Source organism: Oncorhynchus tshawytscha, linkage group LG14, assembly GCF_018296145.1.
Source record: "Oncorhynchus tshawytscha isolate Ot180627B linkage group LG14, Otsh_v2.0, whole genome shotgun sequence".
NCBI lineage: Eukaryota > Metazoa > Chordata > Actinopteri > Salmoniformes > Salmonidae > Oncorhynchus > Oncorhynchus tshawytscha.
The window spans coordinates 57,908,423-57,922,088 of NC_056442.1; the positions used below are offsets into that span (position 1 = coordinate 57,908,423).

At 44.9% G+C, this 13,666-nt stretch overlaps 1 protein-coding gene across 1 annotated transcript in view; it reads right to left on the minus strand.

The window, feature by feature from the left end:
• Window positions 1-13,666, minus strand: part of LOC112218996 (ryanodine receptor 1-like) — a gene marked incomplete in the record, with an annotated part of 309,682 nt that overhangs the window by 26,278 nt on the left and 269,738 nt on the right. Inside the window, 3 exon segments of the mRNA XM_042297738.1 lie at window positions 2,431-2,460; window positions 11,903-12,007; window positions 12,890-13,018. Of these exon segments, the coding sequence (XP_042153672.1) occupies window positions 2,431-2,460; window positions 11,903-12,007; window positions 12,890-13,018 (264 nt within the window).

Here is a 13,666-nt window from a genome sequence, read left to right on the forward strand (position 1 = left end):
ACTCCAAACAGCCCTGGGAGACTGGGGTGACCACTATACTCCAAACAGCCCTGGGAGACTGGGGTGACCACTATACTCCAAACAGCTCTGGGAGACTGGGGTGACCACTATACTCCAAACAGCCCTGGAGACTGGGGTGACCACTATACTCCAAACAGCCCTGGGAGACTGGGGTGACCACTATACTCCAAACAGCTCTGGGAGACTGGGGTGACCACTATACTCCAAAAATGGGCCATTGTGGAAACTGTTCTGTTAATAGAAACACCCGTGTTTAGGTAGATTCTCCAGCTGGTAGACGGAGGCTTTTAGTGGGTGTCAGGAGGAAATCATTTTCAGACTACTGGTAGAGTCAGACTGTCTGCATTGTTAGTTCGTTTTTTTGCTCTCTTTTTTTTGTCCGGGGGCTTCATTTATAACCCCTACATAAGGGTAGCCGAGTGGGCCGATCTAACTTGGGTTTTTTTGTGCAAATTATCATTATCTGGCTAACAATGGGGGCCTTAAGCAAAAAATGGTCCGGTGTATTAGAAATGTGTATTAGAAATGCCTGTGCCAATTTCTGGTCCCAGTCTGCCCCTGCCCCAACCTAAATACTTAAAGTAGTTACAGTTATAATTCTATTTCTATTTCTGTGTTTTTGTCCTTCTTTACTTTTTGATATTTATTACTGCAAGAAAGACATTTCACTGTACTTGTGTACGTGACAATAAAAACATATAACTTGAAACTTGACACGAGCCTACTTCAACTACTTCCGCTAATATCGGAAATATGAACTCATCACCATCAGAAAAGATGAGGAATACATTCTGCAATGGTTATGAAAATTAAATAAATAGGAAAAAGATTCCTATGTCTAATTATAATATTCCTATGTCTAATTATAATATTCCTATGTCTAATTGTAAGATTCCTATATCTAATTATAATATTCCTATGTCTAATTATAATATTCCTATGTCTAATTATAAGATTCCTATGTCTAATTATAATATTCCTATGTCTAATTATAAGATTCCTATATCTAATTATAATATTCCTATGTCTAATTATAATATTCCTATGTCTAATTATAAGATTCCTATGTCTAATTATAAGATTCCTATGTCTAATTATAAGATTCCTATGTCTAATTATAATATTCCTATGTCTAATTATTTTAGATTGTAAAAATAACACAAACTTTCATTCCCACTAATGGCAAATAGCTGTATTCTTGTTAACAGGTTTTCCTGTTAGTAGTAGTCATCATATCCCCCATTTGCACAAAATACTTTCTCATATTTTGTACGTACGCAAGGTTTATAAATGAGTCCCCGGAGAAGGTGCAGAAAAACATGATAAAAAAAAAGAGATTGCCTTTAAAAAGACAACAAATGAGAAGATGAGGTAAATGAAGATGAAAGATGAAGATCAGTACAGAAGGAAGCGAAGCGTGGAGGGGGATCGAGGGGAAGCGAGGCGTGGAGGGGGATCGAGGGGAAGCGAGGCGGATGGAGGGCGGGAGGGGGATCGAGGGCAAGCGAGGCGTGGAGGGGGATCGAGGGGAAGCGAGGCGTGGAGGGGGATCGAGGGGAAGCGAGGTGTGGAGGGGGATCGAGGAGCAAGCGAGGCGTGGAGGGGGATCGAGGGGAAGCGAGGCGTTGAGGGGGATCGAGGGGAAGCGAGGCGTGGAGGGGATCGAGGGGAAGCGGGGCGTGGAGGGGGATCGAGGGGAAGCGAGGCGTTGAGGGGGATCGAGGGGAAGCGAGGGGTGGAGGGGGATCGAGGGGAAGCGAGGGGGGATGGGGGAAGCGAGGGGTGGAGGGGGATCGAGGGGAAGCGAGGGGTGGAGGGGTCGCTTATTTGAAGAAGTATGGGATGATTACTGAGATGGCTATAGTTGGGATAGCGATGCTTAAGATAGCTATAGTTTGGATAGCTATGGTAAAGATAGCTATGGTTGGGAGAGCTATGGTTGGGATAGCTATGATTAAGATGGCTATGGTTGGGATAGCTATGATGAATATGTCTATGGTTGGGATAGCTATGATTAAGATAGCTATGGATGGGGTAGCTATGGTAAAGATAGCTATGGTTGGGGTAGTTATGAATAAGATAGCTATGGATGGGGTAGCTATGGTAAAGATAGCTATGGTTGGGGTAGTTATGATTATGATGGCTATGATTGGGATAGCTATGATTAAGATGGCTATGGTTGGGATAGTTATGGTTGGGATAGCCAACTTAATCATAGCTATCTCAACCATAGCCATCATAATCATAACTATCCCAACCATAGCATCTTAATCATAGCCAACTTAATCATGGCTATGATTAAGATGCTATGGTTGGGATAGCTATGGTTGGGATAGCTATGATTAAGATGGCTATGGTTGGGATAGCTATGGTTGGGAAAGCTATGGGGGGTGAAACAAAGATTCTTACGCCAAGTCGAAGTCCGGGGTCGGCTTGCATCTGACAGGGTTATAATACATGTTAATAAAAATGTTAACCACCAACATTTTTATTAATTTTTGTATTTTTTGACATCTGTCCCCTGGCGTCCTAAAATATTAGTTGGATTTCAAGTGTCACGGCTTTCTCTCAAACTGCTGTGCATCTGTGGTAGCAGGAAGGAGATGAGGTGCAGAGTCAGACAGACAGACAGACAGACAGACAGACAGACAGACAGACAGACAGACAGACAGACAGACAGACAGACAGACAGACAGACAGACAGACAGACAGACAGACAGACAGAGTCAGACAGACAGACAGTCAGAGACAGACAGACAAACAGTCAGTCAGGCAGACAGACAGACAGACAGACAGACAGACACAGACAGACAGAGAAACAGACAGGCAGACAGGACAGGCAGACAGGCAGACAGACAGACAGACAGACAGACAGACACAGACAGACAGACAGACAGACAGACAGACAGACAGACAGACAGACAGACAGACAGACAGACAGACAGACAGACAGACAGATAGTCGTCAGACAGACAGACAGACAGAAACAGTCACAGACAGTCAGAGACAGGCAGACAGGCAGACAGACAGAGACAGACAGACAGACAGACAGACAGACAGAAACAGACAGACAGTCACAGACAGACAAGAGACAGGCAGACAGACAGACAGACAGACAGACAGACAGACACAGACACAGACAGACAGACAGACAGACAGACAGACAGACAGACAGACAGACAGACAGACAGACAGACTATCTAGTCTGGTCTACTATCTAGTCCGTGCCATTCTAGGACCTACAGGTTGTATCGCTTGTACTTCAGTATTTCACTAGTTGATTGTGTTAGCTCCACTCTCCTAGTCATTCTCTATGGTCACACACATCCCATTCTCTAATCACTAGTGCAAAGAGCAGGACATAGGCAGGTAGCCTGCAGGTAGGTCTTTGTGTACTTTACCGGATGATTAGGCCCTTTAACATTCCATGTTATGGATGACAACAGTGGGGAACAAACAGACCTGGATACCAGGCTGAAGGGCATGGGTATAGAGTCAGCCAGCCTGTCTATGTGTGTGTGTATGAGCAAGAGAAAGAAATACAGAGAGAAAAAACTCCTACATACCCCTACATACTCCTACATACCCCTACATACCCCTACATACCCCTACATACCCCCTACATACTCCTACATACTCCTACATACCCCTACATACCCCCTACATACTCCTACATACTCCTACATACTCCTACATACTCCTACATACTCCTGCAAACTACTATATACTCCTACATACTGCTACATACCCCTACATACTCCTACATACTCCTACATACCCCTACATACTCCTATATACTCCTACATACCCCTACATACACCTACATACTCCTACATACCCTACATACCCCTACATACTCCTACATACTCCTACATACCCCTACATACTCCTACATACTCCTACATACCCCTACATACCCTACATACTCCTGCATACACCTACAAACTCCTACATGCGCCTACATACTCCTACATAGCCCTACATACTCATACATACTACTACATACACCTACATAGCCATACATACTCCTACATACCCCTACATACTCCTACATACCCCTACATACCCCTACATACTCCTACATACTCCTACATACCCCTACATACACCTACATACTACTACTTACCCCTACATACACCTACATACTCCTACATACCCCTACATACACCTACATACCCCTACATACACCTACATACTCCTACATACTACTACATACCCCTACATACTCCTACATACACCTACATACACCTACATACCACTAAATACTCCTACATACTCCTACATACCTATCCATACTCCTACATACCCCTACATACTCCTACATACTACTACATACTCCTACATACTCCTACATACCCCTACATACTCCTACATACTCCTACATACCCCCTAAATACCCCTACATACCCCTACATACTCCTACATACTCCTACATACACCTACATACTCCTACATACCCTACATACACCTACATACCCCTACATACACCTACATACTCCTACATACTACTACATACTACTACATACCCCTACATACCCCTACATACTCCTACATACACCTACATACTCCTACATACCCCTACATACACCTACATACTCCTACATACTACTACATACTACTACATACCCCTATATACTCCTACATACTCCTACATACTCCTACATACCACTACATACTCCTACATACCCCTACATACTCCTACATACCCCTACATACTACTAACCATCAAGACTCAACTCTGAGATGCGTATCCTACACGCCAAATGTCCTCAATAACCTACCAGTCTAATTTCTGGGAGAGATACTCCACAGAGATAGAAATACTAAAACCATTGTAAACCCTTGGGGACCAGATGTGTACCATTCGTGTTAACGCTAGTCAGTGTTAGTGACAGTCAGACAGGGCCTGTTAGAAAACATGTCATAGTCAATCACTGACTAAATACACACAGGATCCATTCCCAACGAAGTCTACGTGAGGGGGGAGAAATGGAGATCCAAACGGGGGGGGGTGGGGGGTGGAGATCCAATCCAAACGAAGTCTACGGGGGGGGTAGAAATGGAGATCCAAACGAAGTCTACGTGAGGGGGTGGGGGGTGGAGATCCAATCCAAACGAAGTCTACGGGGGGGTAGAAATGGAGATCCAAACGAAGTCTACGTGAGGGGGTGGGGGGGGAGATCCAATCCAAACGAAGTCTACGGGGGGGAAATGGAGATCCAAACGAAGTCTACGTGGGGGAAATGGAGATCCAAACGAAGTCTACGTGGGGGGAAATGGAGATCCAAACGAAGTCTACGTGAGGGGGTGGGGGGGGGTGGGTGGAGATCCAATCCAAACGAAGTCTACGGGGGGGGTAGAAATGGAGATCCAAACGAAGTCTACGTGAGGGGGTGGGGGGTGGAGATCCAATCCAAACGAAGTCTACGGGGGGTAGAAATGGAGATCCAAACGAAGTCTACGTGAGGGGGTGGGGGGGGTGGAGATCCAATCCAAATGAAGTCTACGGGGGGGATATGGAGATCCAAACGAAGTCTACGTGGGGGGGGAAATGGAGATCCAAACGAAGTCTACGTGGGGGAAATGGAGATCCAAACGAAGTCTACGTGGGGGACGACGACTGAGTCCAAATTAGGATCGTAGATGGTTCTGAAATAGAATGTTCATCTAAACTGGGGTCTCGAAATTCACTGTAAGTAACATTTGCAGAATTACCCATTCACACCAGATTTATTAGTAGTAATGGCGTGGGTTTAAGACTAAGGGTTGTTTAACTTTTATCCATTCATATATCAAACCTCTACAAGGAATAACCTGATCAATTAACAGGTGTATCCCCAGTTGTGAATGTGACTTGTGGCCAGCAAGCTCATTTAAATATTTCACAATAGAAGGAAACTAGCTTTCTATATGATTACTGTGAACAATGTGCACGAAACCATTTCTACAAACTGTCAAACATGTGTAAACCATATCTAGGGAGTAATCTACTGTAGCTAGCTGATTCTACCACAGTCATCTACTGTAGCTAGCGGATTCTACTACAGTAATCTACTGTAGCTAGCTGATTCTACCACAGTAATCTACTGTAGCTAGCTGATTCTACTACAGTAATCTACTGTAGCTAGCTGATTCTACCACAGTAATCTACTGTAGCTAGCTGATTCTACTACAGTAATCTCCTGTAGCTAGCTGATTCTACTATAGTAATCTACTGTAGCTAGCTGATTCTGCTATCTAGAGAGTCATCTACTGTAGCTAGCTGATTCTACTACAGTAATCTACTGTAGCTAGCTGATTCTACCACAGTAATCTACTGTAGCTAGCTGATTCTACTACAGTAATCTACTGTAGCTAGCTGATTCTACTACAGTTCTACTGTAGCTAGCTGATTATACTATCTAGGGAGTAATCTACTGTGGCTAGCTGATTCTACTATCTAGAGAGTAATCTACTGTAGCTAGCTGATTCTACCACAGTCATCTACTGTAGCTAGCTGATTCTACTACAGTAATCTACTGTAGCTAGCTGATTCTACTATCTAGAGAGTAATCTACTGTAGCTAGCTGATTCTACTACAGTAATCTACTGTAGCTAGCTGATTCTACTAGAGTAATCTACTGTAGCTAGCTGATTCTACTATAGTAATCTACTGTAGCTAGCTGATCCTACTATCTAGGGAGTAATCTACTGTGGCTTTGTCTCTACTATCTAGGGAGTAATCTACTGTAGCTATCTGACTGTACTATCTAGGGCGTGATCTACTGTAGCCATCTGACTGTACTATCTAGGGCGTGATCTACTGTAGCCATCTGACTGTACTATCTAGGGCGTGATCTACTGTAGCCATCTGACTGTACTATCTAGGGCGTGATCTACTGTAGCCATCTGACTGTACTATCTAGGCGTGATCTACTGTAGCCATCTGACTGTACTATCTAGGGCGTGATCTACTGTAGCCATCTGACTGTACTATCTAGGGCGTGAACTACTGTAGCCATCTGACTGTACTATCTAGGCGTGATCTACTGTAGCCATCTGACTGTACTATCTAGGGCGTGATCTACTGTGCCATCTGACTGTACTATCTGGGCGTGAGCTACTGTATCTGACTGTACTATCTAGGCGTGATCTACTGTAGCCATCTGACTGTACTATCTAGGGTGATCTACTGTAGCCATCTGACTGTACTATCTGGGCGTGAGCCATCTGACTGTACTATCTAGGGCGTGATCTACTGTAGCCATCTGACTGTACTATCTAGGCGTGATCTACTGTAGCCATCTGACTGTACTATCTAGGGTGTGAACTACTGTAGCCATCTGACTGTACTATCTAGGGCGTGAACTACTGTAGCCATCTGACTGTACTATCTAGGCGTGATCTACTGTAGCCATCTGACTGTACTATCTAGGCGTGATCTACTGTAGCCATCTGACTGTACTATCTAGGGCGTGAACTACTGTAGCCATCTGACTGTACTATCTAGGCGTGAACTACTGTAGCCATCTGACTGTACTATCTAGGGCGTGAACTACTGTAGCCATCTGACTGTACTATCTAGGGCGTGATCTACTGTAGCCATCTGACTGTACTATCTAGGGCGTGAACTACTGTAGCCATCTGACTGTACTATCTAGGGCGTGAACTACTGTAGCCATCTGACTGTACTATCTAGGGCGTGAACTACTGTAGCCATCTGACTGTACTATCTAGGGCGTGATCTACTGTAGCCATCTGACTGTACTATCTAGGGCGTGATCTACTGTAGCCATCTGACTGTACTATCTAGGGCGTGAACTACTGTAGCCATCTGACTGTACTATCTAGGGCGTGAACTACTGTAGCCATCTGACTGTACTATCTAGGGCGTGAACTACTGTAGCCATCTGACTGTACTATCTAGGGCGTGAACTACTGTAGCCATCTGACTGTACTATCTAGGGCGTGATCTACTGTAGCCATCTGACTGTACTATCTAGGGCGTGAACTACTGTAGCCATCTGACTGTACTATCTAGGGCGTGATCTACTGTAGCCATCTGACTGTACTATCTAGGGCGTGATCTACTGTAGCCATCTGACTGTACTATCTAGGGCGTGATCTACTGTAGTCATCTGACTGTACTATCTAGGGCGTGAACTACTGTAGCCATCTGACTGTACTATCTAGGGCGTGATCTACTGTAGCCATCTGACTGTACTATCTAGGGCGTGAACTACTGTAGCCATCTGACTGTACTATCTAGGCGTGAACTACTGTAGCCATCTGACTGTACTATCTAGGGCGTGAACTACTGTAGCCATCTGACTGTACTATCTAGGGCGTGATCTACTGTAGCCATCTGACTGTACTATCTAGGGCGTGAACTACTGTAGCCATCTGACTGTACTATCTAGGGCGTGAACTACTGTAGCCATCTGACTGTACTATCTAGGGCGTGAACTACTGTAGCCATCTGACTGTACTATCTAGGGCGTGATCTACTGTAGCCATCTGACTGTACTATCTAGGGCGTGATCTACTGTAGCCATCTGACTGTACTATCTAGGGCGTGATCTACTGTAGCCATCTGACTGTACTATCTAGGGCGTGAACTACTGTAGCCATCTGACTGTACTATCTAGGGCGTGATCTACTGTAGCCATCTGACTGTACTATCTAGGGCGTGATCTACTGTAGCCATCTGACTGTACTATCTAGGGCGTGAACTACTGTAGCCATCTGACTGTACTATCTAGGCGTGAACTACTGTAGCCATCTGACTGTACTATCTAGGGCGTGAACTACTGTAGCCATCTGACTGTACTATCTAGGGCGTGATCTACTGTAGCCATCTGACTGTACTATCTAGGGCGTGAACTACTGTAGCCATCTGACTGTACTATCTAGGGCGTGAACTACTGTAGCCATCTGACTGTACTATCTAGGGCGTGATCTACTGTAGCCATCTGACTGTACTATCTAGGGCGTGATCTACTGTAGCCATCTGACTGTACTATCTAGGGCGTGATCTACTGTAGCCATCTGACTGTACTATCTAGGGCGTGAACTACTGTAGCCATCTGACTGTACTATCCAGGGCGTGAACTACTGTAGCCATCTGACTGTACTATCTAGGGCGTGATCTACTGTAGCCATCTGACTGTACTATCTAGGGCGTGATCTACTGTAGCCATCTGACTGTACTATCTAGGCGTGATCTACTGTAGCCATCTGACTGTACTATCTAGGGCGTGATCTACTGTAGCCATCTGACTGTACTATCTAGGGCGTGATCTACTGTAGCCATCTGACTGTACTATCTAGGGTGTGAACTACTGTAGCCATCTGACTGTACTATCTAGGGCGTGATCTACTGTAGCCATCTGACTGTACTATCTAGGGCGTGATCTACTGTAGCCATCTGACTGTACTATCTAGGGCGTGATCTACTGTAGCCATCTGACTGTACTATCTAGGGCGTGATCTACTGTAGCCATCTGACTGTACTATCTAGGGCGTGAACTACTGTAGCCATCTGACTGTACTATCTACTGGCCATCTGACTGTACTATCTAGATCTACTGTAGCCATCTGACTGTACTATCTAGGGCGTGAACTACTGTAGCCATCTGACTGTACTATCTAGGGCGTGAACTACTGTAGCCATCTGACTGTACTATCTAGGGCGTGATCTACTGTAGCCATCTGACTGTACTATCTAGGGCGTGATCTACTGTGCCATCTGACTGTACTATCTAGGGCGTGATCTACTGTAGCCATCTGACTGTACTATCTAGGGCGTGATCTACTGTAGCCATCTGACTGTACTATCTAGGGCGTGATCTACTGTAGCCATCTGACTGTACTATCTAGGGCGTGAACTACTGTAGCCATCTGACTGTACTATCTAGGGCGTGAACTACTGTAGCCATCTGACTGTACTATCTAGGGCGTGAACTACTGTAGCCATCTGACTGTACTATCTAGGGCGTGAACTACTGTAGCCATCTGACTGTACTATCTAGGGCGTGAACTACTGTAGCCATCTGACTGTACTATCTAGGGCGTGAACTACTGTAGCCATCTGACTGTACTATCTAGGGCGTGATCTACTGTAGCCATCTGACTGTACTATCTAGGGCGTGATCTACTGTAGCCATCTGACTGTACTATCTAGGCGTGATCTACTGTAGCCATCTGACTGTACTATCTAGGCGTGATCTACTGTAGCCATCTGACTGTACTATCTAGGGCGTGAACTACTGTAGCCATCTGACTGTACTATCTAGGGCGTGATCTACTGTAGCCATCTGACTGTACTATCTAGGGCGTGATCTACTGTAGCCATCTGACTGTACTATCTAGGGCGTGATCTACTGTAGCCATCTGACTGTACTATCTAGGCGTGATCTACTGTAGCCATCTGACTGTACTATCTAGGGCGTGATCTACTGTAGCCATCTGACTGTACTATCTAGGGCGTGATCTACTGTAGCCATCTGACTGTACTATCTAGGGCGTGATCTACTGTAGCCATCTGACTGTACTATCTAGGCGTGATCTACTGTAGCCATCTGACTGTACTATCTAGGGCGTGATCTACTGTAGCCATCTGACTGTACTATCTAGGGCGTGAACTACTGTAGCCATCTGACTGTACTATCTAGGGCGTGAACTACTGTAGCCATCTGACTGTACTATCTAGGGCGTGAACTACTGTAGCCATCTGACTGTACTATCTAGGGCGTGAACTACTGTAGCCATCTGCGTCTATTTTATTTAGTCTATTCTGGGCTGCTCCAGGCAGGTGACGAGGCAGAAACAAGCTGGCAAAGAGCAGGCCACGCAACAGGGCCCAGGCGAGGTGGGAACCAGCCAGAAAACACCAAAATCATTTCATTAAATAAAATAAAACTCAAATAAATAAATGAATACATACTTTACAACTCTGCAGGGACCATGAGGGAAAAAGTTCACAAGATTAGTTGGACAGAAAGTCGACATTTGAAGAACGATTATTGCAGTGCTACTCCCAACATTTAGACGTAAAGGAAAAAATAAGGTATATTCTAGGGCGTAGAAGATCACTAAATACTGCCCCTACTTGTTTATGCACCAGAGTTGAGTTATTTTGCATGAATGAAACTATCCGTGCACATGACAATGCTCAGAACATATCCTCAGTGAATCTTAATGCTTTTCAGAATTAAATAGTATTCATCTATGTACAATAGTGAGACGTGCATCTCTAGTGTGATGTGAGCATGTACAGTGAGTTTTAAGGGTCCAATGCAGTCATTTGTATCTGAATATAAAATCCTTTAAGGGTAACAATTAAATACCTTACTGAGATTGTTTTTAAAATGGTTAAAAATAAAACAAGAATGGTTTTTAAAGCAAAGAGCAACTTTTCTAGTAATAATGTAGCTTTGACTGTGTGGGAGTGGTCTGAGTGGGGAGGAGAAAACTGACAACTAGCTGTTATTGGAAGAGAGATTTGGAACTCTCTTTCTTATTGGTCTACTAACGAATTTACCACCTGGTGATGTCACCAGCCAGGCCAAAACTCCATCCCACCAAAACAAACAAGACATTTCAGGTGGTCTTTCCAAACAGCTCTTACACTAAAAGAGTATTGTCATCATTTTTCATAATTTCACAATATTATTTCAATATTTATAATTTTTTAAAATAAAAACACAGTGAAATCACACTTTTGACTGCATTGGGTCTTTAATACATAGTGAGTAATTGCCGATGAGTCTTTGTCAATTAGATGGACACATTTCCTGTTTACCCTGACAGAGCTTGAATGTGAGTGAAAATTAGTGTCTGGTAGATAATAAAGATATCGTTCTAAAAAATAAACTACCACATGGCAGATTTGTTTGTTTACCTGAGCCAGCTTCATCATCATGTGAGCAAAGACGTGCAGGAAGCCAACCACAGCATCCCACAACCTGCTGTGGGCCAAAGACTGCTGGTTCCCCGTACATGGACCCTGAGAGGGTGGGGAAGGAGGGAGAGAAAGAGAGAGAGAGAGAGAGAGAGAGAGAGGGAGAGAGAAGGGAGAGAGAGAGAGAGATAGACAGAGAGAGAGAGAGAGAGAGAGAAAGAGACCGAGAGAGAGAGAGAGAGAGAGAGAGAAGGGAGAGAGAGAGAGAGAGAGAGAAGGGAGAGAGAGAGAGAGAGAGGGAGAGAAAGAGAGAAGGGAGAGAGAGAGAAGAGAGAGAGAGAGAGAGAGAGAGAGAAGGAAGAGAGAGAGAGAGAGAGAGAGAGAGAGAGAAGGAGAGAGAGAAGGGAGAGAGAGAAGGGAGAGAGAGAGAGAGAAGGGAGAGAGAGAAGGGGAGAGAGAGAGAGAGAGAGAGAGAGAGAGGGAGAGAGAGAAGGGGGAGAGAGAGAGAGAAGGGAGAGAGAGAGAGAGAGAGAGAGAAGGGAGAGAGAGAGAGAGAGAAGGGAGAGAGAGAAGGGAGAGAGAGAGAGAGGGAGAGAGAGAAGAGAGGAGAGAGAGAGAGAGAGAGAGAGAGAGTAGAGAGAAGGAAGAGAGAGAGAGAGAGAGGGAGAGAGAGAGAGAGAGAAGGGAGAGAGAGAGAGAGGGGAGAGAGAGAGAGAGAGAAGGGGGAGAGAGAGAGAGAGAGAGAGAGAGAGAAGGAGAGAGAGAGAGAGAGAAGGGAGAGAGAGAAGGAGAGAGAGAGAGAGAAGGGAGAGAGAGAAGGGAGAGAGAGAGAGAGAGAGAGAGAGAGAGAGAGAGGTTATTTTGATTAATCAATGAATGCTAATTAGCATTTTCTATGGAGGAACAGCAACAACAACAAAAAGCCCAGGAGCTTGATGGACACTCCCTGACTACTGTAGGAGGTGTAATCCACCAGGGCACCCTCACCTGGATATACTCAGTCAGACTGTTGAACACCTGTTTAGCCACAATCATGGCCTTGGAGAAGTTCCTCTTTCCTGGCTCGTCTATGATGTCCTTCCCAGAGTAGTACCAGTAGAAATCACTGATAGACTCCTACAGAGGACCACAGAGAGAAGGGAAGGGGTCAAAGGTGACACAGGAAGAGAGAAAGTGACATAGAGATACAGACATAGAGAGACACAGAGAGAGAGAGAGAGATGAGGGTCTGCTATACAAACTGATGGAAAGTGGTGTTGGGGGTAAAACATACGACATTATAAAATCCATGTACACAAACAACAAGTGTGCGGTTAAAATGGGCAAAAAACACACACATTTCTTCACACAGAGCTGTGGGGTGAGACAGGGATGCAGCTTGAGCCCCACCCTCTTCAACATATATATCAACGAATTGGCTCGGGCACTAGAAAAGTCTGCAGCACCCGGCCTCACCCTACTAGAATCCGAAGTCAAATGTCTGCTGTTTGCTGATAATCTGGTGCTCCTGTCACCAACCAAGGAGGGCCTACAGCAGCACCTAGATCTTCTGCACAGATTCTGTCAGACCTGGGCCCTAACAGTAAATCTCAGTAAGACCAAAATAATGTTGTTCCAAAAAAGGTCCAGTCACCAGGACCACAAATACAAATTCCATCTAGACACTGTTGCCCTAGAGCACACAAAAAACTATACATACCTTGGCCTAAACATCAGTGCCACAGGTAACTTCCACAAAGCTGTGAACGATCTGAGAGACAAGGC